The 27,187-nt window shown below is 43.1% G+C and overlaps 1 protein-coding gene across 3 annotated transcripts in view; it reads left to right on the top strand.

The window, feature by feature from the left end:
* Window positions 1-18,765: 18,765 nt before the first annotated feature.
* XPO1 (exportin 1) overlaps window positions 18,766-27,187 on the top strand; it is a 46,791-nt gene continuing 38,369 nt past the window's right edge. Inside the window, exons 1-2 of one of the 3 annotated variants that reach the window (XM_041755195.1) lie at window positions 18,766-19,558; window positions 22,695-22,826. In XM_041755195.1, coding sequence (XP_041611129.1) covers window positions 22,701-22,826 — 126 coding nt within the window. In that variant the 5' untranslated portion in view covers window positions 18,766-19,558; window positions 22,695-22,700. Of the gene's footprint in view, window positions 19,559-20,157; window positions 20,524-20,803; window positions 20,937-22,694; window positions 22,827-27,187 lie in introns of those variants that run through there. The other 2 variants (XM_041755197.1, XM_041755196.1) reach the window with 2 other exon arrangements.

Here is a 27,187-nt window from a genome sequence, read left to right as displayed (position 1 = left end):
CCCGGGTGGCTCAGTGGTTTAGTGCTGCTTGCATCCCGGGGTGTGATCCTGGAGACCTGGGATCGAGTCCCACATCGGGCTCCCTGCGTGGAGCCTGCTTCTCCCTTTGCCTGTGTCTCTGCCTCTCTCTCACTCTCTGTGTCTCTCATGAATAAATAAATAAAATCTTTAAAAAAAAAAAAAAGAATCTCCTTCCTTCCAAGGGTTAATAGGGAATTTTATACATAGATTATATTTGCGGGTTTTTTTAAAAAGATTTTATTTATTTATTCATGAGAGACACACAGAGAGAGGCAAAGACATAGGTAGAGAGAGAGGGAGAAGCAGGCTCCCTTTGGGGAACAGGTGCGGGACTCGATCCCAAGACCCCGGGGTTCATGACCTCAGCCAAAAGCAGATGCTCAACTACTGAGCTACCCAGGGTCCCCATATTGCATACTTGAGAAGAACACCTCACAAACTAGCCTTTTCTGTCCTCCTTCAGGTCTGAGGTGACTACTTTGATAAACATTGTTTTCAGTCTTTTCTAAATCTAAGTTGAGTTATATGTTTGTTTGTTCGTTTGTTTTTTAAGAAAAGGGATTTATCAGCTCAACCTGAATAGCTGTAAAGTTTCATTCGTTCATTCATCCATTAATTCAACAAATATTTATTGGACCCATCTACAGGTAGGCACCATTGGTAACTTAGTGGAATATGAAGACATACACTGCAGTATTTCTACTCTTCAGAAGTTTACTACTCAGTTGGAGAGAGAAGATGTATAGTCAACACCAAGCTCTAATCATTCTATCTCCTTAACATTTCTTGAATCTTTCCCACCTCCTGCCTTCCCTAGAGGTTGCTACATCAGTTCAGGCCATCGCCAGCTCTTCCTCGGTTTTCTGCAACAATCAGTCTAACACAGCTCCTTGTCCCCAGTCTTGCTTCCAATTTATTCTTTACAGTGTTCTTCCAAAAAGCTAATCTAATTACTCCCTTTGCTAAACCCCGCTAATGATTCACTATTGTCCTCAGGATAAAGTCCAAATTGCCAAACTCACTGGATCTGTTCTTGCTTCTCTCTTTTATCCCATTTCTAACTATTCACCTTCGTCAGATATGTTTTCTAGCCATTCTGAATTCCTTTCAGAGGCCCTAATTCACCACACTTCTCTACCCTCATTCTGTTCTCCCTGCTTGAATTTCATCTGTAGATATGTGTTCATTAATTCATTTATTCATTCAGAACATCTTTTTTGAAGAATGTCTACATGCCCAGCCTTGTGCGCCACCCTGGAATTTCCCACTGTAGTCAGGAGATGAGTGTGTAAGCAGGTCGTTACACTGCAGAAGGCAAGACCCAGGATGGATGTAGGTACAGAAGCGGTGGGAGTCATGGATGAACCCAAGCCCAGGGAATCGGTAAAAGCTCTGGAGGGAGGAAGAGGGTGAAGAACAGTCTGGATTGAGGAAGTAGCACACGTGAAGGCCCAGAATGAAGAGACTGTTATTCTGGGAAATGGCAATCAGCATGGCCTGAGTGGACAGTGTGCAGGCATCAGAGAATGAATAGGATTGGGGAAGGCAGGGCCCAGTCCCTGAGGGCCTTGCCTGATGTGTTAGGAAATTGAGGCTTCTTTTCTTGTAGAGTATTGGGTAGCCACCAAAGGATTTTCTAAAAGTAGAAAGGCACAGTCACATTCGTGGGTTTTTTTTTTTAAGAATTATTATTTTTATTTTTAAAGATTTTATTTATTCATGAGAGACACACACAGAGAGACAGACAGAGAGAGAGAGGCAGAGACACAGGCAGAGGGAGAAGCAGGCTCCATGCAGGGAGCGCGACATGGGACTTGATTCCAGGTCTCCAGGATCACACCCTGGGCTAAAGGTGTGCTAAACCGCTGAGCCACCTGGGCTGCCCACATTCGTTTTTTAAAATCAACACTCTAGCAACATTACTAGAGAAAGTGACAATTTGTCACAAATTGCTTAAGTAAGCAAACACAGTCTTGCACTGAAAAAAGTTACCTGAGGGCGCCTGGGTGGCTCAGTAGGTTAAGTGTCTGCCTTCAGCTCAAGTCAGGATCCCAGGGCCCTGGGATGGAGCCTTGAGTCTGGCTCCCTGCTCAGCAGGAAGCCTGCTCCCCTCTTCCTCTCCCTCTCCCTTTGCCGCTCCCTCTCTTGTGCTCTCTCTCTCTGTCAAAAAATAAAGTCTTTAAAAAATAAAAAATAAGGAAAATTCATAAGGGACCCCTTATGAAGGTAGAGCAATTGACTAGCACACTAAAGAAGCTTGAATTGCATTAATACATGCTAGTTTAAATTTCTCATATCTTAATAGACCCAAGAGTATGAGTTTTTGACGGCAGGACTTCTGCCCACTTGTTCCCTACCCTTACCACCCACAACAGAATTTAGCATATATATCAATAAATATTTTTTAACCAAGTGACTCTGAAATTTCTGAAAAGATTTCTTCCAAGATTGTTCAATGAAAATAACTCCTTAATATTAAAAAAAGGCAACAATGGAAAAAAAAAAGGCAACAATGCAATTACATTAACCCCCACTTATGAAGGATAATGTGTTCAAATTTGTAAAACGAGGTGTGATTGCTTAGAAACTATTGTGGATCCAATGAGAGGAAAAATCATATCTGAAGAAAATATTTTTATCATTTGGTCTTTTTCTGTTTAGAGAATAAAAAGGTTTTTCTCCTCATCGCATCCTCAGCTGCAGTACAGTATGTGAGATGTGGGGGGGGACTCAAAATAATAGGTGAACGAATGAGTGAGTATAGAGAATGCTTCCTTAAGGCATACACATTCACTAAATCCCTAAATTAAAAAAAAAAAAAAAAAAAGGGACGCCTGGGTGGCTCAGTGGTTGAGCATCTGCCTTGGGCCCAGGGCATGATTTCAGGGTCCTGGTATCGAGTCCCACGTCGGGCTCCCTGCATGGAGCCTGCTTCTCCCTCTGCCTGTGTCTCTGCATCTCTCTCTCTCTCTCTGTGTCTCTTATGAATAAATAGATAGAATCTTAAAAAAATAAACATTTGTGCGCCTCTCTTTATCTGCTGTAGTCTTCAAAAAGAAAGGATTACACAGAAGTTAAGGGGTATCATTGAGCCAGGAGGGACTTCAGGGATCTTTCAGTGTTTCGATCATCTCTCTAACAGTCAAGAGTTCTGTCTATTAAGGGCAAAACTGGGAGAAGAATCTAGATCTCTGGAATCTAGACATAGTTTGCTGTCCCATTTTGCAACTCCAATTTTATTTAAAGTGGAAATATTTATAAAAATGTTGTTTGATCCTGTAAAACTCATTTTGGAGGTGGGGGGGAGGTACAGCTCAAACCTGTCTCTCTCCACTGCAGAATTACTATAGAGCTTTATATCTCCTGTAGGAGCAGAATCTGGAATATAGATGTGGAATTCATAAATGAAGGTGCTTTTGTTCCTCAAGTAAACCTTGTATGTTTTTCTGTATGACGGCAACCAAAGAAGTTAATGCTGTGCGCCAGACCTTGGGGATTTCATGTTCACCGGGGTATAAAAGCAAATTCCCTCACGCCCTCCTACCAACGACTTCATTAGGACCTTCTGCCAGTTGCCTTCTCAGATCTGCGTGTGATTCTACTTTCTGGGTTTCAGGACAGGCAGAAAGTTTGTCTTTGAAGCCCCAATTACTCCGTCCTCCCTCACTGGTTCTCTTTTCTTCCCTCAGTCACCCTGACCTCATAAAAAAAATATGTATATGCTGGCAAGGGTGCCCGGGTGGCCCAGTTGGTTAACCGACCCACCAACCAACTCTTGATTTCCACTTAGGTTGTGATCTCGGGGTTGTGAGATCTAGCCTCTGAGCTGGACGTGGAGTCTGCTTGGGAGTCTCTCTCCCTCTCCCTCTGTACCCCCCACTGCCCTGCGTGCACAATCTCTCTCTCTCTCTCTCTCTCTCTCTCTCTCTCTCTTTCTCTCTCTCTCTCTCTCTCCTCTCTCTCAAAAAAAAAAAAAAATGATGGCAGATCTCTCATACCAGCTAAAGCGCAAATGCCTGAAACCATTCTCCTCACCCCCTACCATCGTTCAGAACTAGAAGGGAGAACTAACAGTTGCCTGGTCCCTAGTTGTGCATCTCTAGAGGCAGAGCCTCGCAGACAGGAGCTGCCCCTGAGCGTATTAGGGCTGCCTTTGGGTCCTCCCTGGTGGAGAGGACCCCTTAGTCCCAGTCTATGGAAGGGCAATTATATATCCTGCCTTGGGGGTTCAGCCAGGGGGTCCAGATGGCCTTGCCAGGCTTCTTTTTTTTTTTTTTTTTTTTAAGATTTTATTTATTTACTCATGAGAGACACACAGAAAGAGGCAGACACACAGGCAGAAGGAGGAGCAGGCTCCCTGCAGGGAGCCTGACATGGGACTCGATCCCAGGTCTCCAGAATCATGCCCTGGGCCAAAAGCGGTGCTAAACTGCTCAGCCACCCTGGCTGCCCCCTTGCCAGGCTTCTTAGTGGGATTAATAGGAGGTGGGAAACCCAAACAGGTTGCTGTCCACCTCCCCAAGGAGGTGTTGGAGGGAGATGAACTTCTGATGGAAACACAACAGGAGCTGTGTGAACTTCCAGCTGCCTCTTGCCTGGTACTTCAAGCATTCAGTTTTGAGGTTTCTATCTTTCTCTAGCATCAGAACTGATGCTGCTATAAAACAAGACTGGATGAAATCTCCTGACACTACTGAGTGAACAACTCTACTGACTTAGCTCCAGTCTTTTCTAGCTGTAGCAATGAAAGCCTAAACTCCTCAGAGAACTGAGGCCCTTTTGGACCACCCTGGGTGTTGAAAATGCTGTAGTAAGATGCAGGGCCCTCAGGCTCTCCAAAACCCTTGATTAGTCTGTGTGTAGCACCATTTCTTGGTCTCCTGGCCCATTGTCTTTCCAGGCAGAAAACTGAAACTTTTGTATAAATTGAGATGTGTATCCCGGTGAGGTAGGAGGAAGTTGGAACTGTTCCCACCTGTATCATTCACAAACCCCCCTTCTTCCTTCTCTGTGGCTTCCTTGAGTTGAGTCTCTTGTTTTATCATAAAGATGATGCAAATTGCCCCCTGGGTAATTAATTCTGGGATCTTCATTGTTTCCCCTCTCATCACCTCCGAAGGCCAACCCAACACTGTTTCCTTATTTCCTTGGTCTGGTGAGTCTGTGGGCTTGTTTTGACTCAGCCTCTGGGATAGCATGTGGTTCCTGCCAGGACCACACCCAGTGTATGCTGCATACCCCCAACCACCCCACCAGCCATGGCTGTGTCCACTTGTTCCCTAGTTGTCCTTCCGCTTTGGCCTCAGTTTCATGCACCCTTGCCCATTTTATTTGCTCACGCTCTGTTCTTCTCTTCCCAAATTCAATGCAAAACCCTTATTGGGGAATCTTGTTATTACCCAATAGAGAGAGAAGTGCTACCTGTCACGGTGTAAACACAATCTTGAAAATAAAGGCTATGTAGTACTTTAGTGACTAAATCTTTTTAAAGATTTTATTTAATCGTTCATGAGAGACACAGAGAGAGAGACAGAGACATAGGCAGAGGGAGAAGCAGGTTCCAGGCAGGCAGCCTGATGCAGGACTCGATCCCAGGACCCCAGGATCAAGCCCTGAGCCAAAGACAGACGCTCAACCGCTGAGCCACCCAGGTGTCCCCAGTAGTAACTAAATTATGTTCTGCACAAAACATATAGTTGAATTATCAGGCAAAATGCTTTCTTTTTTTCCTTTTTTTTTTTAAGATTTATTTATTTGAGAGAGAGAATGAGCAGGAGAAGAGGCAGAGGGAGAGAAGAGTGAATCCCAGTTTAGTGTGGAGCCCCTAAGAAGGGTGCAGAGGGCTCGAGCCCAGGACCCTGAGATCATGACTGGAGCCGAAATTGGATGCTTAACTGACTGAATGACCCAGGTGCCCCTAGGCAAACTATTTTCAATGTGTCCTTCAGTAAGTATAATTGACTTATGTAGGAAAGACTTAAGAAATATTTTCAAATACTTCAGCTTTCAAGGATCTCGGCATAGGTTAAACATTTTCAAATATTAGAACACATTAAAATTCTTTTTACAAAATATGTTCAATAGGCTGGACTTCTACAGGCAAAAAAAAAAGTGTCATGAAATAATTATCTGAAGAAATCAGGAAGAAATCATTTTAGTTTGAATTTATACTTTCATACATTTTCTGTGTTTGTGGCATTATGGCACAACCCAAATTTCCCTGTATATAAGGATTTTTTTTTTAATCTTGCTTTTTATTTAATTAAACATTCAAACATTTAGAAATCTGAATTACTTGTGGCCTTATTCCTGACTTATTTGTGACTATTTACATATATAAAGCATCTGGCAAATAGTAGATACTGATGAACGGTAAATTTACCAAGCACTTTCTTTCTTTCTTTCTTTCTTTCTTTCTTTCTTTCTTTCTTTCTTTCTTTCTTTCTCTTTCTTTCTTCTTCTTAGGTTTTATTTATTTACTCATGAGAGACACAGAGAGAGGCAGAGACAAAGGCAGAGGAAGAAACAGGCTCCCTGCTGGGAATCCGATGCAGGACTCCATCCCTGGGATCACACCCTGAACCAAAGGCAGAGGGAGGCTCAACCACTGAGCCACCCAGGTGCCCTTAGGCAATTTTCTTATAAACAATTACTATTTGATATCCAGCAGATGACTTTATCCAACTAGAAGAACAGTAAGTGTCCAAGATTCAGAGCCTTGTAAAGAGACCACTTTGCAACCTCCAAAATGTATCACGGAGACTTTTTGTTGTGTTGAGTGAGAAGAAAATTTTCATTAGGTTTCTTCAATTCCATGAACAACCCCCCACCCCAACCTTTTTCATTCCAGTTTTTTGAAAGTGTGAAGAAAGATGGAGAGGAAGAATAAGTGTATGCATGTATAAAGATTATTTTATACTTCTGTGCAATTGAACAACTATTATAAAAGGAATTTGTAGAGAAGGGTATTGTATCTCATGCTTACTGTATATATATTTCCCTGCATTTCTTAGGTAAATGACATCCAGTCTCATCTACAGAGGATTAGAAATACTGAAATTAAAACTAAGACAATAGCCCATATAGTTATGCAACATTTTTCGCTTCTTTTTTCATGTGAAAAGTGGTTTAAATATTATTCATTTAGGGCAGTCCTGGTGGCTCAGCAGTTTAGCCCCGTCTTCAGCCCAGGGTGTGATCCTGGAGACCCGGGATCGAGTCCCATGTCAGGCTCCCTGTATGGAGCCTGCTTCTCCCTCTGCTTGTGTCTCTGCCTCTCTCTCTCTCTCTCCCTCTCTCTCTGATGAATAAATAAATAAAATCTTTTTAAAAATAAATAAAAATAAATATTATTCATTTGAAAATCTTGGGACACCTGGGTGGCATGTTGAGCGGCTGCCTTCAGCTCAGGGCATGATCCCAGGATCTTAAAAAAAAAAAAAAAAAAAAAAATCTTCAGATTCTAGTTACATTACAAATAAAGTATTGTACAGGCAAGTCATGCCAGACCATTCTTTTTTTTTTAAGCTTATTTTTTTTTTTAGTGATCTCTACACCCAACATGGGGCTCAAACTTATGACCCTAAGATCAAAAGTCCCATTTTCCTCTGACTGAGCCAGTCAGGTGATTCCCCCTCTTTTCTTTAAAGTTTACTCATTTATTATCATAATATGCAAGACCATACTTAAGAAAATAATCCAGGGATGCCTGGGTGGCTCAGCGGTTGAGTGTCTGCCTTTGGCTCAGGGCATGGTCCCAGAGTCCTGGGATCCACCCCTGCATCAGGCTCCCCGCTGGCCGGGGAGTCTCCTTCTCCCTTTACCCCATCCACTCTTTGGGTGTGCCAACACCCTTCAAATAAATAAATAAATATCTTTTAAAAAAGGTAACTTAAGGCATGCCTGGGTGGCTCAGCGGTTGAGCATCTGCCTTCAGCTCAGGGTGTGATCCTGGAGTCCCAGGATAGAGTCCCACATTGGGCTCCCACAGGGGCCTGCTTCTTTCTCTGCCTGTGTCTCTCATGAATAAATAAATAAAATCTTTTAAAAAAAAATCATTAATTGTGGCAATTTTCAAAATGCCCGAGAAAGGTAGCTGTTATTGAAATAAATCTTTTATGTTATAACATTTCTTAAGGTAAAGATAATTGAATACTTAAATTAAATATTAAACAAATGAACAAACAACATTTAGGGTTTATACTCTTTTTTCTGGATTTTAATCAGTTCTGAAATACATTTTACAAAAACTCTAAAGTTTTTAATTTTGTTAAATTAGAATAAAGCTCTTTTTTTTTTTAAAGATTTTATTTATTGATGAGAGACAGAGAGAGAGAGGGAGGCAGAAGGAGAAGTAGGCTCCATGCAGGGAGCCTGACATGGGACTGGATCCAGGGTCTCCAGGATCAGGCCCTGGGCCGAAGGCAGCTCTAAACTGCTGAGCCACCTGGGCTGCCCAGAATAAAGCTCTTTTTAAAAAAGATCCCATTATACTCTATGTTTCAGTCCTTCCAGGTGATAATCTTTTTCTTTCTTAGCCATTATCATACTCACTGTTTTTATTACTGCCTTCACCTTCTGATCTCTCTGGGGTTTTGGTCTATCTGCTCCATCTGACATTCTCAGTAAGTACATTGAAATCAGCTTAAAGTTGTTCAAGCCTAATACTGCCTGAAGACAGGGTGAGGTGCTGAGATTCTTCTACTGATGTATTTATGATGCTCATTTGATCTCTTTAGAGGGGAGTTCTTTCTCTTCTGGAAATATGTTTTAAAACTTCTCCCAAGAGGAAAGAATCGTACAATACAGAGTACCCCCAAATAAGGTATTTTTTTCCAAAGATTTTATTTTTAAGTAATTGCTACACCTAACGTAGGGTTCAAAATCACAACTGGGGGACCGAGAGTTGCATGTTCTACTGATGGAGCCAACTGGGCGCCCCCAAATAATGTATTTTTAATGAGCCCAGTACAAACTTGCACATACTATGCTCCAAACATTATTCGGGTGGACCTCTTTAGGACAAATTCTTCTTCTTCTTTTTTTTTTTTTTTTTTAAGATTTCATTTATAGGGCAGCCCAGGTGGCTCAGCGGTTTAGCGCCGCCTTCAGCCCGGGTGTGATCCTGGAGACCCGGGATTGAGTCCCACGTCGGGCTCCCTGCCGGGGCCTGCTTCTTTCTCTGCCTGTGTCTCTGATGAATAAATAAAATCTTAAAAAAAAAAAAATAATAATAATTAATTGTGGCAATTTTGGAGATCTTTTTTTAAAAAAGATTTCATTTATTTATTCATGAGAGACACACACAGAGAGAGAGGCAGAGTCACAGACAGAAGGAGAAGCAGGCTCCATGCAGGGAGCCTGATGTGGGCTGGATCCCCACACTCCGGGGTCACGCCCTGAGGTGAAGGCAGACGCTCAGCCGCTGAGCCATTCGGGCGTTCCCTTACAACAAATTCTTCAGAAATCCATGTCCCTATCCTACCCCAACAAACACCACAGTGGCATAATCTAATGCCTTGCGACTCAAAGTGTGGTCCATGGACTATCATCATTAGCATCAGCATTTTCTGGGAGTTTGTTAGAAATGCAGAATTTCAGGCCTTTTCCCAAATCTACTGAAACATAATCTGCATTTCAATAGGCTCCTCAGGCAATTTATATATACAGTAAAGTTTGAGAAACGCTGATCTAGTTGAGGTTCAGCTTTTTTTCTCCTCCAGTAAGCCAGGATAGCATCATAAATTTTTCTAAATAGATAAGGGTTCCTCAAGTTCTGCACTATTGACTTTTTTTTTTTCTTTTTGGAAGTATAGTTGACATACAATGTTACATTAGTTTTGGGTGTTTCACAACATAGTGATTCCACAACTCTATACATTATGCTCTGCTCACCACAAGTGTAGCTACCATCTGCCCATACTACAAGTGCACTATTGATATTTTGGGCTGAATAATTCTTTCTTATGGGGGCCTGTCCTATTCCTATCCTGGCAGCAACCCACTAGATGCTAGTAGCATCCTCTCCCCAACCACTTGTAACTACCAATGTCTTTGTATTAGTCATTATTATACTTGTTTCTGTTATTACCTTTACCTTCTGATCGGTCTAGGCCTATAACATGCTCTGTTTGATCCTGACGTTGGCTAACAATGTTGTTCTGTGAGGCAATGTTTGATTGCTAAATGTCTCCTAGAGAGCAAAATTGCCTCCTGTAGAGAATCACTGAAATAGATCCACTAATTTTGCTAGGTTCTTCATTTCTTCTAAAGTCAGAGCACGTGATAGAACATTTTCTATTGTTAGAACCTATTTTCAGTTTATTATATGAGAAGAAGGCTTTGAAACATAATCTTGATAAAATATTATCAAAATCTGATCTTACTATTCTTGTCTGCTTTTCAAGTTTTCTGCTAATGGCAATAATACTTGAACTTCTTGTGAGGAGACAAATGAGTCCAATCTAGTACATGTGAGAATTAAAGGAAGTTAAATGGGCCTTCCTTGGAGTGGCATCTAGTAGCCTCTTTTTGTTTAGAGCTACAGAGCTAGAGGATTTCACATCTGGTAACATCTCATCAACATTAATTACCGGGACTTCATTTGATTACAGAAGCCGAAAAAGATTAATTTGTGAATTCAACAAATATTTATTGAGTACAACTAGGAAGTTGGCACAAAGCCCCTGCCTTTAAAGAATTTGTGGGAGATGGAAAATGGAGATCCTAATTCCACCACACTCGTGGCAAATTTTTCTCCTGCAAGGCCAATCTTAGTAAACAGTAACTCCACCCTTCCAGTCACTCAGGCATCCATGGAGTCATCTTTGAATCCTCTCTTTCTCCCATATCCCAATCCAATCCATTTTTTTAAAAATATATTTTTTAAGATTTTTTATTTATTTATTCAAAGAGATGCAGAGAGAGAGAGAGAGAGAGGCAGAGACACAAGCAGAAGGAGAAGCAGACTCTATGCAGAGAGCCCGATGTGGGTCTCCAGGATCATGCCCTGGAGTGCAGGCGGCGCTAAACTGCTGCGCCACCTGGGCTGCCCCTCCCAATCCAATCCTATAGGATTTCAGAATATATTTGGAATTTGAGCACTTCCATGACTACCATTCTGGTCTGTGGAAGAATCCAAAGTCTCCTAAATGGTCTCCTGAGCTCTACCCTTACTTCTAGGCTATTCTCATCACAGCATCTCAAGTGATCCTGTTAAGATTTGAACTCAGGTCAAGTCATCATGATTCGCTCTGTTCAATCACTTGGGTGGTTCCCAGTCTCACTGAGAAAACAAGCTGATGCATTTACAGTAGCCTACTACAGTAAGGCCCTACCTCATCTGCACCCCCCCCTTCCCTTTATAACTATGACTTCATCTCCCTCTTGCTCAGTCAGCTCTGATTACAACTCTGGCCTCCTTTTTTTTTTTTTTTTAAAGATTTTATTTATTTATTTGCAAGAGAGTGAAAGCGAGAAATATCACAGAGGGAGAGGGAAAAGGAAAGGGAGAAGATTCACCTCTGAGCAGGGAGCCCCATGTGGGGATCGATCCCAGGACCCCAGGATCATGAACTGAGCCAAAGGCAGACACTTAACTGATTGAGTCATCCAGGTGCACCAACTCTGGCCTCCCTGGTGGTAAAGATTTAACAACGAGCTCTAAGAAGAAAAAGTCCTGAATTTTAGCTGACTTCTATAGTATAAGCACTCCTACCACGGCCAATGTCAGGCTATGAATATGGTGTCACAGACCATGGAGAGAGGCACCGTAGCACATCATTATACAGTGATTTCCATCATGCAAACACCACTGATGTAAGTAATCTCAAGAGCATAGAGAGCTGAGTGAAGTAAGTCAATCGGAGAAGGACAAACATTATATGTTCTCATTCATTTGGGGAATATAAATAATAGTGAAAGGGAATATAAGGGAAGGGAGAAGAAACGTGTGGGAAATATCAGAAAGGGAGACAGAACATAAAGACTCCTAACTCTGAGAAACGAACTAGGGGTGGTGGAAGGGGAGGAGGGCGGGGGGTGGGGGTGAATGGGTGACGGGCACTGAGGGGGTCACTTGACGGGATGAGCACCGGGTGTCATTCTGTATGTTGGTAAACTGAACACCAATAAAAAATAAATTTACTATAAAAAAAGAGCATAAAGAATAGTAAAGTGCAATAACAGAAGTGGTGACTCTTGAGTGTTTATTACCTTTGTTTCTAATCTACTTTATTTAATAATACATTTATATATATAATTTAATTTTTTGTAATGGCTATGTTTAACAACCAGTTCACAAAATTCCTGAAAACTTAACAATTGGCTCCCATGGCTGACTCTAGATACCACTATAAATAACACACCAAACGTGCTGTTGCCTCAGGGCCTTTATTTCTCCATCTGCCTGGAAAGCTCTTCTCTTAAAATATTTGCAAGGACTTCCTCTTTCATCTGCTTCATGTCTTTTTTTAACTTACCTTTTTAATTTTTATTTATCTTTTTAAGATTTTATTTATTTATTACTGAGAGACAGAGAGAGGCAGAGACCAGGCAGAGGGAAAAGCAGGCTCCATGCAGGGAGCCCGATGTGGGACTCGATCCTGGGACTCCAGGATCACGCCCTGGGCAGAAGGCAGACGCTCAACCGCTGAGCCACCCAGGCGTCCCTTAAGTTACCTTTTTTAAAAAAGATATTTATGTATGTATGTATGTATGTATGTATTTGAAGAGTGTTGGCACACACAAAGGGGAGGGGTAAAGGGAGAAGGAGACTCCTGTATAAGTTTCTGACTGTCAGACTATAACTCTGAGACTTGGCAGCCTTGTCAGATGTTTTTTTGCTATGTTCTCAAAAAGGCAATAACTGACTTGCAAGACAGTTGCTGATTCTGCTCCTGATTGATTTGAAGTTTCATAGACTGCATATAGATTATTTGCTGAGGTCTTGGACACATAAGGAGATTTAGCTCCACGAACAGAATAGTTAGAATTTTCCATAAAGATTTTCAACATTAGGGCAGCCTGGGTGACTCAACGGTTTAGCACCGCCTTCTGCCCAGGGTGTGATCCTAGAGTCCCGGGATCGAGTCCCACATTGGGCTCCCTGCATGGAGCCTGCTTCTCCCTCTGCCTGTGTCTCTGCCTCGTTCTCTCTCTCTCTCTCTCTCTGTCTCTCATGAATAAATAAATAAAATCTTAAAAAAAAAACCCAAAAGATATTCGACATTGTAAATTGATGTTGGTAGGAATAGGAGTATGCCTTCCCAGGTTAATTTTTTCTTGAATAGGGAGGGTATCCCTCTCTCCCACCTCCATGTCTGAGCATCATACACAATTGTACTGTTGTCCAGGGGCACCTGGGTGGCTCAGTCGGTTGGATGTCTGCCTTTGTTTCAGGTCATGATCCCAGGGTCCTGGGAGCGAGCCCCACCACGTCAGGCTCCCTGCTCATCCAGAACCTGCTTCTCCCTCTCCCTCTGCCTGCTGCTCCCGCTGCTTGTGCTCTCTCTCTCTTGCTGTCAAAATAAATAAATAAATAAAATCTTTTAAAAAACCAAACAGAACAATTATACTGTTGTATAATTGTTGCATCGGTAATGTTTTTTTTTTTTTTTGGTAATGTTTTTCAAATTTGTGTTGCATCAGTAATGTGTTGTAAATCTATGTTGTGATGTGATATGCTGTTTTAAGAGGTATTTTTAAGAGCAAATACAAAAAAGAATTGCCTTATAAGATATTCACAGAGAAATATTTCTCCCAGCTTTTCCTTTTGGGGCTTACAAAGTTACAATTATGCTATAGAGATTCATTGGAAGAAAAATCTCATGGAATTGTGAATTTGTGCTCAACACATGAATACATGAGTCACACTCATGGTGTGTTCAGCCCAAGGCCCATTTTTAATGGCTGTGGGAAGAAGTACATGTTGGAAGGTCAGTGCTGTATCTGAGTGCAAAGCGGTATCAATTTTCTCAAGAGTGAGATAACCTATTCCATTATTAAGATATTAGGTTCACTGCATAGTCTTACTTTAACTTTTTTTTGCTATATTATATGGACATTTAATCTTATTATTTGTGCATTCCTTGAAGAGCTCACCGTCAGATTGTCTTCAGAGCCAAAAGATTAAATTAAAATGCTTATTTTAGTCTGGTGTTATTGTAATAGCAAATATTTATGGCTTTGATAGGGATTAAACAGGCATGATTCACATATTGCGGTGGGTGTGTAAACTGATATAACCTTTCTTGGGGATATCTTGGTAGTACCTATCACAATAACAAATATAATGCTTTTCACATAGTTGTTACACTTCTAGGATGTTAACCTAGAGATATATTCACATTTGTGCCCAAAGATTAATGTACAGGGATATTCACTGTAGCATTATTTCTAAGAGGGAAAACCAGAAATGGCCCATTGTCTTCAGTGCGGGAATGGTTGAATCATTTATTGTACTGAGAAGATGGCAAAGGCTATGGGATTGTTAACAAGGGTGAAGTGGATTTATATATTCTTACGTTTAGTAAAAAGCAATTTATTGGGATGCCTGGGTGGCTCAGTGATCGAGCGGCTGCCTTTGGCCCAGGGCGTGATCTTGGAGTCCTGGGATCAAGTCCCTCATTGGGCTCCTTGCGAGGAGCTGGATTCTTTCTCTGTCTGTGTCTCTGCCTCTCTCTGTGTCTCTCATGAATAAATAAATAAAATCTTTAAAAAAAAAAAAAAGCAATTCACTGAACAATATGAATGGGGGGATCCCTGGGTGGCGCAGCGGTTTGGCGCCTGCCTTTGGCCCAGGGCGCGATCCTGGAGACCCGGGATCGAATCCCACGTCAGGCTCCCGGTGCATGGAGCCTGCTTCTCCCTCTGCCTGTGTCTCTGCCTCTCTCTCTCTCTCTGTGACTATCATAAATAAATAAAAATTAAAAAAAAAAAAAACAATATGAATGGTATGATGTCATATATGTTGAACAAAACACAAAGCAAATATATTTGTAAAGGCATAAAAAATACCTCAAAGCATACAAACCACAACCTTAGTATATGTGCTGCCGAAGCGAGCACCTAACCACAACCTTAATGATGATTCCTGGGCAAGAAAAAAAAAACTGGGGGAATATATAGAAGGGAATTTTACTTTTTACTGTAGATATTTCTTTCTCTATTGTTTTCAATTGTTATCCATGATCATGTATTATTTTAGTGGTGCCTGGCTGGCTCATTTGGTGTAGCACGTGAGTCTTGATCTTGGGGTTGTGAGCTCAAGCATCATGTTGGATGTAAACATTACTTAAAAATAAAATAAAATAAAAAATTTTGAATAGAAATAAGTAGTAATTACTAAAAAGGAATTTATGAGCTTCTGTTTCTCTTATTTCTGATTAATGTTATTATTTTGTAAGACGTGAACTAGGTTCTAATGTTGACTCAACTACTGTGAAGAGATATGGACCTGTGTCTCCATGTATGTGCTTTTGAAGAAGGGGAAATTAAGAGTGAGATTGCAAAATAATAACTATCTGATAGGGTTACTATGAAAGTTTAGTGAAATATTCTACAAAAAATCAGCCTGCTAGAGAGCTGGCAGGCACTCAATACAGTTTACTTACATTTCCTTATCCCTATCCCGCTCCAAGGTTTGGAATCTGTTTGATTTCAATAAATTAATGAAAAAAATATTAGCCATGTCAGACCCGTGTTCTGAATTTGATATTGAAAATACAGTGATCAAACATCTGCTCCCATCACTTCTTTTCACACTTGTTAATAACAAGATGATATTGAACACTGCATTTTGCCTAATTCTAGGCAAAACTGATGGGCTAAATATTACATCTGATTCACAATAGTCAGACAGATATGACCTGCTAGGGGAGTATGATTTAAAGTGGGATGAAAAGAGACAAAGGGACTGCAAATAAGACTATTTGAACTTTACAATTCACACAGTGCTTTATAGGTCACATCGCTCCTTCATACCTATTTGATTCTTCCTGGATGAGACAGGCATTAATGATGCCAGCTTCATTAAGTGGGTGAAATGGGTGAAAAGGAAACTGAGGCCCAAAGAGGTGAAGTGACTAGCCCAAGGTCACACTCTGAGCAAAGCCAGGTCTATTTTTTTTTAATTTTATTTATTTATTCATGAGAGACACACATGCCCAAAGAGGTGTAGTGACTTGCCCAAGGTCACACTCTGAGCAAAGCCAGGTCTATTTTTTTAAATTTTATTTATTTATTCATGAGAGACATACACAGAGAGGTACAGACACAGGCAGAGGGAGAAGTAGGCTCCATGCAGGGAACCGGACATGGGACTCAATCCCGGGTCTCTAGGATCACACCCCAGGCCAAAGGCAGTGCTAAACCGCTGAGCCACCCGGGCTGCCCTGAGCAAAGCCAAGTCTTACTCCTAGTCAGTTTTTATTCCTATTATTGACATTAAAAAAAAAAAAAAAAATCAGTGGCGTGGTCCAGGAGCTGAAATGTGTAGGGAAAAAGTTTTTTAAAAACATGACAGCTGGGTCACCTGGGTGACTCAGGCCATTAAGCATCTGCCTTCAGCTCAGGTTGTGGTCCTGGGGTCCTGAGACCAAGTTGAGTCCCACATCACGCTCATTTTATTTATTGATTCATGAGAGACACACAGAGGCAGAGACACAGGCAGAGGAAGGAGCAGGCTCCATGCAGGGAGCCTGACATGGGACTCGATCCAGGGGGGTCTCCAGGATCACGCCTTGGGCCGAAGGTTGCGCTAAACCGCCGAGCCACCTGGGCTGCCCCAATAAATAAAATCTTAAAAAAACAAACAACAACAAAACGACAGCTGCTGTTTTCCTGGTAATAGAATATAAATGTTCCAAATGACTACCGGATACCATGTAGGTTATGTATTATGGTCTGACATTATTCAGTTAGGCAGTGAATAAAAATCTTAGGCCTGAAAGTCACTCAATAAATACTGTTTTGGTAAATCCAAGAGTTGAGTTACAGAGTTTATTTTTATTGGAGGATGAAGGAGGTTTATGTGTGTGCGCCTTTTAAAAAAGATTTTATTCATTCATTTGCCAGAGAAGAGCACGAGCAGGTAGAGAGGGAGAGCGGGCTCCCCCTTGAGCAGGGAGCCCAATGTGGGTCTCGGATCCCAGGACCACAACCTGAGCTGAAGGCAGATGCTTCATGGACTGAGTCACCCAGGCAACCGGAGGGAGTTATTTATAAGATTTATTTATATGAGACCCAGAGAGAGAGAGAGAGAGACAGAGACACACAGAGAGAAGGGGGAGGGGCAGAGGGAGACAGAATCTAAAGGGTTGTGATCTCACAACCCTAAAATCGTGACCTGAGCCAAAAGCTTAACCACCGAGCCACCCAAGCGCCCGGTGAGGGAGTTATTAAGTAGTTTTTGATGTTAGCCATTGTTCATTGTGAAGGAAGATCTGCCGATGAAATTGCATTTTAATAAATCATCGATTAACCTCTTGGCACAATGGGCCTAGAACCTCTCGGTGGGCTATTTGCCGCGTTTAGGCAAAGAAAAAAAATCAGGAAAGCTGATTTGGAGGGCACGTGGGGACAAACAGCGAGTCAACCACGTGAGAGGCCACGTGCATGTGACTTCCATAGAAAATACTATCTGGGATGATGAAGAACGTGAAGGGCGGCTCTGCCCAAGAGAAGCCGCGGGCAGGGGCCCGCCACGGGCGCCCGGTGGGGGGCTGCCGGCGTGCGCCCCGGCCCGGCACAACTACCCGCGCTACACCAATTACGGAGATCTCAGGGTCTTTGTTTCCAGGAAGGGCTGGTTGTTGGAGCAGCCAAATCCCAGCCCGCGGAGACACCGAGTCAAAGCCTGAAGGAGCCTCGCTCAGGACACCTGGTGCCTGGTCCACGACTGAGGGCCCGAGGCACCGGACGTGCGCGCCCCCACACTCGCCCGACCCCCTCACCACGCGCTCCCCGCCCCCGGCCCAGGCCTTTCGGGTGGATCCGCGAGGTCCGAGGCCTACGACCGGCCTCCGGGGCGCTCTCTCGGCTCCTTTCTCCCGCCCCTCCGCGATCGAAAAAACAACTGGGCGTGCCCGGCGTGCTCGCAGCGGGGCTCCCTCCCGCGGGGGCGGGTCCCGACCGCGGCGGGCTCCAGCCCCGCAGGCTGGCGGGAGCGGGCGGGGGCCGGAGCGGGCGCGGGCGCGGGCGCGGGCGCGGGCGGGGGCGGGCCGGCGCGGAGCCGGAGAAAGCCGAGCGGCCGCCGCCGCGCGCCGCGCTCAAACTCGCGCCGCTCCCAGCTCACGGGCGGCGCCCCACCCTCGCCGTCACCGAAGGCGCCCAGCCAATGAGCGGGCCGGAAAGGCCGGGCCTGCGGGCGAAGCCGCGGGAGGGGGAGCCGCGGGAGGGGGACGGGAAGTCGGGGGCGGGCTGCGCTTGATTGACAGGCGGCTCGCACCAATCCTCCGCGCAGCTCGTCGTCGCTCCCTTCGCGGCTGGGCTCGGCTCCGCGTCCCCCCTCCTCCGCCTCCACCCCCCCTTCCTTGCTCCGCTTCGACCCGCCCCGCTTCCCCTCCCCCACTCTGCAGGCAAATCGCTGCTGGAAAGAGGCGGGGGCCGAAGCGGCGGGCTCGTGTGGAGACTTGAGGTGGGATTGACGGGCGACCTGGCCAATGAAACGCAGGCTGATGGCGCGGCTGTGGCGGGAACCGGCCAATGGGCGGGCGGGCTGGGGGCGGAGGCCCAGGTTCCAAACGCTCCGCGGCGCCATGGGCTGAAAACTCAACCGAGATGGAATCTCCCAGTCTGAACCGGTTTCAACCGGTTCCGAGTTTGAGGCACTAGGAGGAGGGGGAGAAGCGGCTGCAGCGGCCGCGGCAGGAGCAGCGGGAGCTACAGCATCAGCAAGAGCAACAGTAGCTACAGCCCCGGCGGCGGTGCCTGTTCCAGTCTTTGCTGCTGCAGTCCGTGCAACCACCCAGGGGGAGGGGGGAGCCACCAGTCGCTGAGAAGCAGGAGAAGGGGGGAAAGTTTAGGCGAGCCCGGGTGGGGGGGCCCAGCGCCGGAGCCGCGTGAGAGGGAGCCGTGTTTTGGTAGGGGGGAGTCGGACTGCAACTGGCAGCGGAGCGTCCCCCGGCCTTGTGGACTCTCTGCCCCCTACTCCTGCCGCTTCTGCTGCCGCCTGTGGCTGGAGGGTCCCCCTGGGGCTGAATCTCTGGGACTTGACCCCTTTCCCCTCCCCCTCCCCTCACTCCCCGGCCAGGCGGGAGCATTTATTCCACGGATTAATTCCCCTTCCTTTTTTTGGGGGGGGAGGGCGGGTGGGTGTGTGTCGTGGGGGTGTCCCTGAAATAGTAAATATTGTTGAGCTTTTTTTTTTTTTTTTTGGCCCTTATCTTCGTTGTGTTTTTTTTTTTTTTTTTAATTTCCCTTTTTAAGGTGGGGAAAACTGTGAAACCCACCTTGATTTCCTCCCCTCTCCCCCCTCCCCACCTTCCCTCGCCCTAATCCCCCCGGCAAGGAAAGAAGAAGCAGTTGGTTCAATCTCTGGGTAAGTCGGCTGCGGCTCCGGGGCCGAGGGGCGGGCGGCGGCCGGGCGGGTGGAGGCCGGCGTGGGGCGCGGCGGCGGCGGCGGCGGCGGCGGCGGCGGCGGGAGGCGAGCCCGGGAGGCGGCGGCGGGCCCACGGCGGAGCCTGCGATTGAATGGAGCCGCTTCTGCCGCTGGGGGATGGAGGCGGGGAGGCGGCCGCGGGAGGGTAGCGCTTGCTGGGCGCTCGGCGTGTGCGGGTGGCGGTGGAGGAAGGCGAGGAGCGTGATAGTGGAGCGGGGCCGCTGTGGGGGCGGCAGGGCTTCCCCAGCCCGGGGGGCTGGGGAGAAGTTGGGGTGATTTCAGGAACATCTCTGTAAATTATTAGGAGTGGAAGTTTCCAGAAATATTTAGTGCAGCAGCATTGAAACGTCCGCCTGCATCACGTGGCCCCTCGGTGGAGAGCTTGGGATCGGGGGAGGGAGGGGCTGCCGAGTCCCTCCTCCTCCTCCTGCGAGGAAACTCGGAATCTTTTCTGATTTTTTTTTTTTTTTCAAGCGGGGTGGGAGGCAGAGTGGGATTAGAAGTAGGAAAGGTTAGTGGATTGCTGAGGGTTCTGGAAGTGGGATTCCGTGCTGTAGTTGTGGGGGGAGGGGGCCTGAGTGGGGGCGATCGAATGGTTTCCTGCCGGCGGCGTGCGGCGGAGGATGCCCTGGTTGTGCCCCGCTCCTGCCCCGCTCGCCCGTCCCCGAGCTTGGGGTGCGGGGGGAGGGCCGTGGTAGAGGCTTACGGGGTGCCCGGCCCGGGGCGCCTCGGCTCAGGCGGAGGCCACGCTGCCCGGGGACGCGGCGGCGGACTGGGGCGCCGGGTGGGCGGGGAGAGCGCGCGCCCCGGGTGCCGCGGCTGGGAGCGCGGCGAGGGCGGGTCTCCGCGGGGTGCGCGGCTGCTGAATGGGGCCGCCGCGGCCCGCTCGGCCGGGAGCACCGGGGGTGGGTGTCTGAGCTAGTCCTTGGCGGTCCCGAAGCGGCGGTCGCGGTCCGGATGGGGGCTGGCGGCCCCGCGCTCCCGTGAGGGGGTCTCCGGGTGCAGCTCCCGGGGAGGCGACGCGGACGCGGCCGCGGCCTCGCTCCCCCGCGGCGCCCGTTGGCGGCCGGCCCGCCCGGGTGTCTCCGCGTGTGGGACGCCGCTGTTAGTGGAAAGAATGTTTTGGAAGCTGCTTGATTTGGGGGGGGGGGACGGACTCCGTGTGCTTGGCATGGACCGGAACGCCGCCATTGCTGTACGGTTCAAGACTAGGCAGGTCATTCGAAGGTAGCCTGGTTCTGAGGACGGCGCCCGCCCGAGCTGGCGCAGGCGCTGCCCCGAGCCCGATTGTTCGCAAGAATTGAGCCCGGAGAACTCCGTAAGGACAACGCACTTGAGAACGGGACTTTGCAGAGTCAAGGGGTTCTTTTTGTTTGGGTTGCTAAATTGCGAGAGGACGACGTAGGAGGAAAGTTTGTCCTGTCCAATCTTTTACCCAAAAAATGAAAACTTTGGCCACGCACGTCTTGGTGCTTTGTGGGCACCTGTTTTTCAGGCTCAGTTTTAAGACTGTTCTGATCCTTTAAAATTTTGTGGTATTTCGTAGGAGGGAATGGACACGTTTGTTGGAATATACTTCCATTTTTATATTCATACTTAAAGACTTCTTAATGCACGTCTGATATTGCTAAAAACAGTAATAACTGCTGTATAATTTTTGGAGATCTCAGTTTTTGCTGTCAGTAATGGGTTGAAAGATTTCAGAGGAATAAGAGTCCTTGAACTCTTAGTTTTTCAATTTTTCCGTTATCCCTAACCTGACTCATTTACTTCTGATTTTTTTTTTTTTTTGATAATTGGCATTAAGGAAAGCATTGGAGTTAAAATTGAAATTGCTGCCATTGTTATGAACACTTTTAAATTGCTCTCAAGTAGCCACGAAATAACGTCTTTTTTCATACCAAACATAATGTAATCAAATCCCACCCATTTCCTGATCCTGGAAGGTTCTTAAGAGGGGGGAGAAGTGGTGGTGACCAGCTGACCTTGTTGGGGCTAATAACTACGGTCAACCAGGGATTCTTAAGGTTTCATGCATGGCTTTCAAGGTGTCCTGGGTTTTCTGTAATTGTGTATACAAAATTGTGAGTTTTAAAAAATTTTGGCAGGAGCTATCGTGTTGTTCAGATTGTAAGGCATCTTGACCCAAAAAGATTAAGGAGTACTGAATTAGCCAGTCAGACTCAAGTGGCATTGGCTTTGAAGAAAAAGCAAAGGAAAGATTTTTTTTTTTTTATAATGCTGGGCAACAAAATTGTGAATATGTGCCAGCATCTTGGATTAGAATCCTTTTAAAAGGATAACATTGCATATGAACTGGTAGGCTTTAGCCAGTACGTTATGTGAGGTAAAGAAGCTCATTTTTCTGTTATCCTAGAATTTTTTATTTGGAAAATAATTGGCAAGGTTTTTATAGGTTTTTTAACCTTCCCAATGAATACCTGGAAATCTAAAGCATTTCTTTTGACACATTACCATAGTTTTTCTAGACATGTGTTCAAGGAATTTTAATCTCCAAATTCATTGAGGGTTGAAAGAAATAGATGGTTTGAATATAAAAATTTTAAGTTTTGCTAATCATTGGTGTGTACAAAAAGATTTCGATACCACATTTAACTTTCAGCATCTTCGTGTTTTTTCAGCATATCTTAAAAATTAAGGTAGCGTACAGCAAAGGAAGCTTTTAATGAAATAGAAGATTCTACTTAGGAGGAGGGAGAGATCTACTTAAACTTATCTGTATTTAAAAATTTGAGAGTAAGACTTTGAACTGTATCAATTATTAGAGCCATAAATTCCTAATGATAGTTTCACTAAAACAGGTTAGCGGGAATTTTATTTAAATATTAGTAGGGTTTTAAAATAGACCTTAGAAAAATTAAATGGACCTTAACAACTAAAGCATTTATGGAATAGCTATGTATCTTCAGCATTTAGTCGCTTTTACTGTTGTTTAGGTAGTGTCTAAAGTATTATAATACTTCTAGGAACATGGTTGAAGTAAAATAACTTGTAGAAAATTTCTGAATGATAATAAAATCTCATAGACATCTTAAATTTTTTTCTTTATTTACAGTAATCTATGCCAGCAATTATGACAATGTTAGCAGACCATGCAGCTCGTCAGCTGCTCGATTTCAGCCAAAAACTGGATATCAACCTTCTAGACAATGTGGTGAATTGCTTATACCATGGAGAAGGAGCCCAGGTAAAGTAGCTGAGCAAAACTTTATAACATTATTGCAATGTAACGCAGTTATTCGGTTTCAAATATGATTTTAAATTATCACCTTTTAAAAATGTTTTCTGTAGTTTGTATTAAATTGGAGCTATATATTAACCGAAGAGAAGCAGTCTGGAGAAGTTGTGTTATATGTGTTGTATTTTGACATGGTTAGAAGGAGATGTTTTGGAATATTCTGTCTTTGAGAAACCTTTCCTTACTCTGTTAAATGTTTTACAGATACTAAAGGTTGTATATCTTGTATGTATGTAATATATTTGGAGTTCAAGGATTCTTATATTTTTGAAACATTTTAATTACAGAAGTACTTTACAGATAAAACTTGTTTTAAAGGTCCAACAATATCTAACATCTTAAATTATTTGAATTTAAGACTTGCAAAACAGTATATTAATGTAGGCAGTTATCATACACATAACCCATGTTTGATCAGTTTAGGGTTTTATTTTTTTAAAACACCTAGCTGATTGATAGACAAGTGTGTTGGTGTTTTTAGTTTGTTACAAGAAGCTAGGCAAACTTGAATCTTCACTCTATAGAGTTAATCACGTGAAGAGTTTTAAATCAGTAAAATTTTCTGTTGTTGGATTTAAAAGTCTTTTAAGGTGATGTGACAAATACCAGTATAATTTTTTTTTGCCAAATGTTGTATTCCTAGTAGATGATGTTTGGTTAGTAGTACGTATGAAGTTACTTATATCTTGAAGGTACTAGTTTATATTTGCATAGCACCTGAATGCTATCATACTTTTTAGAAACCTGAAAGGTAGAAATTGCATCTTATATAGATAGTCCAAAAAGTACGATGTGTGAATACTAGCATATGCATAAATATTTCTGTCCCTTTCTGAAATCCAACATTATTGGTTTTATTGTAATATAATAAAGAGAAAACTTAAAAGGGAGCCATAAAAGTTGTATACGTGGTAAAAATACTCTGCACGTTTTCTAAGTTTGGTCCAGTTTTATAACTGTTAGGGGCTTTTGGTCTGTGTTCTTGTCTCCAAAAAGCCTTCCTGAGAAGTTATTCCATAAAGTATTGTGTGTGTACAACTACATATACCATGTAGTTGTTTCTTTGTGCTATATGTGCAATATGGAGCTTTAAGCTTCATTTCACTCTAACATGCATGTATAGAAAAGCAGCTGCTTTTGGAAGAAAGTATAGAAGTAAAGTTTGGCTCAACTTTGAATATATTGGAAGCACAGGTCTTGTAGACATTAGGAAGATGGGCATGTAATTTTGTCACATAGCTGCTACTGCTGTTTAAATCTTTTTTTTTTTTTTAACATGGCTTACAGCATCTAAAAGTTTGAATAAATGAAGAGACTTGTTAGGCTTATAACTAAGAAGTAGCAGTAGTTTTTATCATGGAGAATATATTGGTGGAGGAGTACCTGGCTGGCTCAGTTGGAAGAGCATGCAACTCTTGATCTCACAAATGTGAGTTCAAGCCCAACGTTGGGTGTAGATTACAAAAAAAAAAAAAAACAAAAACTAAACAACTTTAAAAAATATATATTGGTGATGTTGCTTTTAGTGATATTTCACATTATTGAGATTTAATGATTTATTTAAAATTTGATTTTTAAATGAAATGTAGACTTGGAAAAGTGTTCTCTATTTATCAAGGCAAAATAAACTTTCCCAAAAGTAAGAATTTTATGCCTAGTTGTATTATGACAAATTACTTGCATGAAAATAGGTGCAAATTGATATTTATTATAGTTATAGATAGAAGGAAACAGCCTTAGAGCTTAAAGTTAGCTAAGATTCTTTTTTCTAAAAGGGTGTCTTTACATTTCTAGTTCACTGTATTTATCATATGCCCCCTCTTTAGGGGGCTTGTGAATAAAAAGAAAAAAGCTGTAGTGGAAAACATGTTTTTAGTGATAGATGTTTTAATTTTATTCCAGTAAGTTTTCTAGTCATTGCTCCAGAGTTTCAGCTACAAAGTTATCTACCTCACAGGAGTGGAAGATGGTAGGGTTTGTAAAAGCACCTGTTATGGTGCCTGATACTTAGAAGGCATTCTGTTTAAAGGGTACTTTAGGAAGTATAAGGAAGATGTAGTGTATGTCTTGTAAACTCATTGTTTTGTTTTTATTTTTGAACTCATTGTTTTAAAATATGGTATGGTTTTTAAATTTTTTTCCAGTCTCTTAAAATATGTGCTAAATATGGCAACTGTAGAAATTACACTAATTAAATATTTAAACTCCTAGAAAGATAGTTTTTTTTTTTTTAATGGAGTACATAATTTTGGAGAGGAAAAATTAGAATGGTGCTTTTTAATCTGTACCCAGAGCTTGTGTCCAAATGGGCAATATAGAAGGATATTTAACACTGTAACATTAGGACTACCTTCTCTTATAAGTATTTTTCTATTTTTAGCCAAGTTTGGCAGTCAGGAGAAAAAATAATATGGAAGAGTTGAGTGTTTTCTCCGATACTGTGTTAAGTGACTTGAACTCTTAATCTATTGCTTAGCAACTAAAATACTTTCACTGTTGAGTAAGTAACACAGGGAGATACCAAATTTTCTCCTTTAGTTTCCTTTTGTGTCTTTTTCGACCTCTCCAGGAGTTTTAAGTTAATAAAAAATTATGTAAGGATAGTGAGGTTAGGACAAAATAAAGACGCTAAGATGCAAATAACTAGAAGTGACTTTAAAAAGTAAAAGGACAACTAAAAACATGATTTATGCAGAGTTTTAATGAATGGTAATAGTGTGGCAAGTATTGACTTACGTGTACAATGGTCATCATTTCAAAAGCTCTGATTGAGTATCTTGACCAAGTAACTTTTACTAGGTGTAGATCTTTGATATACCTCACGCTCTTGATCGTTCTATTTTATGTGCAAGACTATAACTAGTGAAAAATTAATAGATCTGGCTAGATATTCTCCCAGAGAATCAAAACATGGCTGAAGTGTGCTTTGGCCCTACATAACTATTCTTTCTGCTTTTTGTCATTATATAGCATAATTATAATTCCTTAATTAAAACTATCAGTCCCTTAACAAATTCAAGTCAAAATACATATATTTTAAGAGCTTATACTTTAGCTCTAAGCTATACTTTTAGCTTGGAACCCAGGCAACTGGTTTTTCTTCCAACTTCCATGGTGGTTCTTGTCAAGGTACAGAATTGCTACTTAAATTAGTGGATATATATGTCCAGTTTTCTTCTATTTTTTATTTTATTTTTCCAGTTTTCTTCTAAACAAGAAGCATTGTATATCGCTAGTTGGTTGATGGGGGAAATTACTCTGATACTTAAGGAAAATAATTCTTAACATCAAAACCAATTTTTTTTTTTTTTGTAAGTTGGAATAAAAGTTAAGTTAAAGACCATTATGAGGTATCTGCCAGAGATGGTTTGAATTGGAATGCTTTCCCCCTTTTTGATGCTTACTTTATAACCCATAGAATTAAACCCTTGGTCAAGTTGAATCAGTCTAACAAAGGTAACTGACAAATTTTTAAATTATCAAACTTTGCTTATGTGTGATAGAAATAGGTAGAAAGGTAATTAGGATCCAGTCGAGCTACAAAACTGCCTTTAAAGATGAAAAGATTAAGCTGTTTCTTACTGAAAACAATAGAATTAACAGCCTTTGGTAAAATGTGTTCATAACATTAAAAAACTATAATGGTTAAAATGAAGAAACGAGATACATAGTGTCCATGTGGCTAGATCTCCCAAACTTAATTGTTATACCTTATAATAAAGCTAAGGGAAAGTGTCAAATGAAAAGAGCACATTGTAGTGTCCTGTAAGCAAAACCCCTTCCTCTCCCCAGGCTCCTTGCTCAGTGCAGAGTCTACTTGAGGTTATGTCTCTCTGCCCATCTCCTCGCTCTCACTCTTCCGAGTGCATGCTTTCTCTCGAAGATCTTTTAAAATTTTTTTAAGGATTTTATTTATTCATGAGAGACACAGAGAGAGAGAGGCAGAAACATAGGCAGAGAGAGAAGCAGGCTCCATGCAGGGAGCCCCATGTGGGACCCAATCTCGGGACTCCCGGATCACACCCTGAGCCAAAGGCAGACGCTCAACCGCTGAGCTACCCAGGTGTCCCTCTAAAATGAATAAGATCTTTAAGATAGAACAAAGTTTTCAAAATAAGTTAGGAGTTGGTGTGAAATTTAGAAGACTCTCAGAGAATGAGAAAAGAGGGTGTATTATTTACAATACATTTAAGAGACTTCTGGGGCACCTGCGTGGCTCAGTTGGATAAGTATCTGCCTTCAGCTCAGGTCACAGTCCCAGTCAAGGCCCTGGGATAGAGCCCCACAGAGCCCCACCTCAGGTTCTGCTC

This window comes from Vulpes lagopus, chromosome 5 (assembly GCF_018345385.1).
Source record: "Vulpes lagopus strain Blue_001 chromosome 5, ASM1834538v1, whole genome shotgun sequence".
NCBI lineage: Eukaryota > Metazoa > Chordata > Mammalia > Carnivora > Canidae > Vulpes > Vulpes lagopus.
This window is presented reverse-complemented; position numbering and strand designations above follow the sequence as displayed.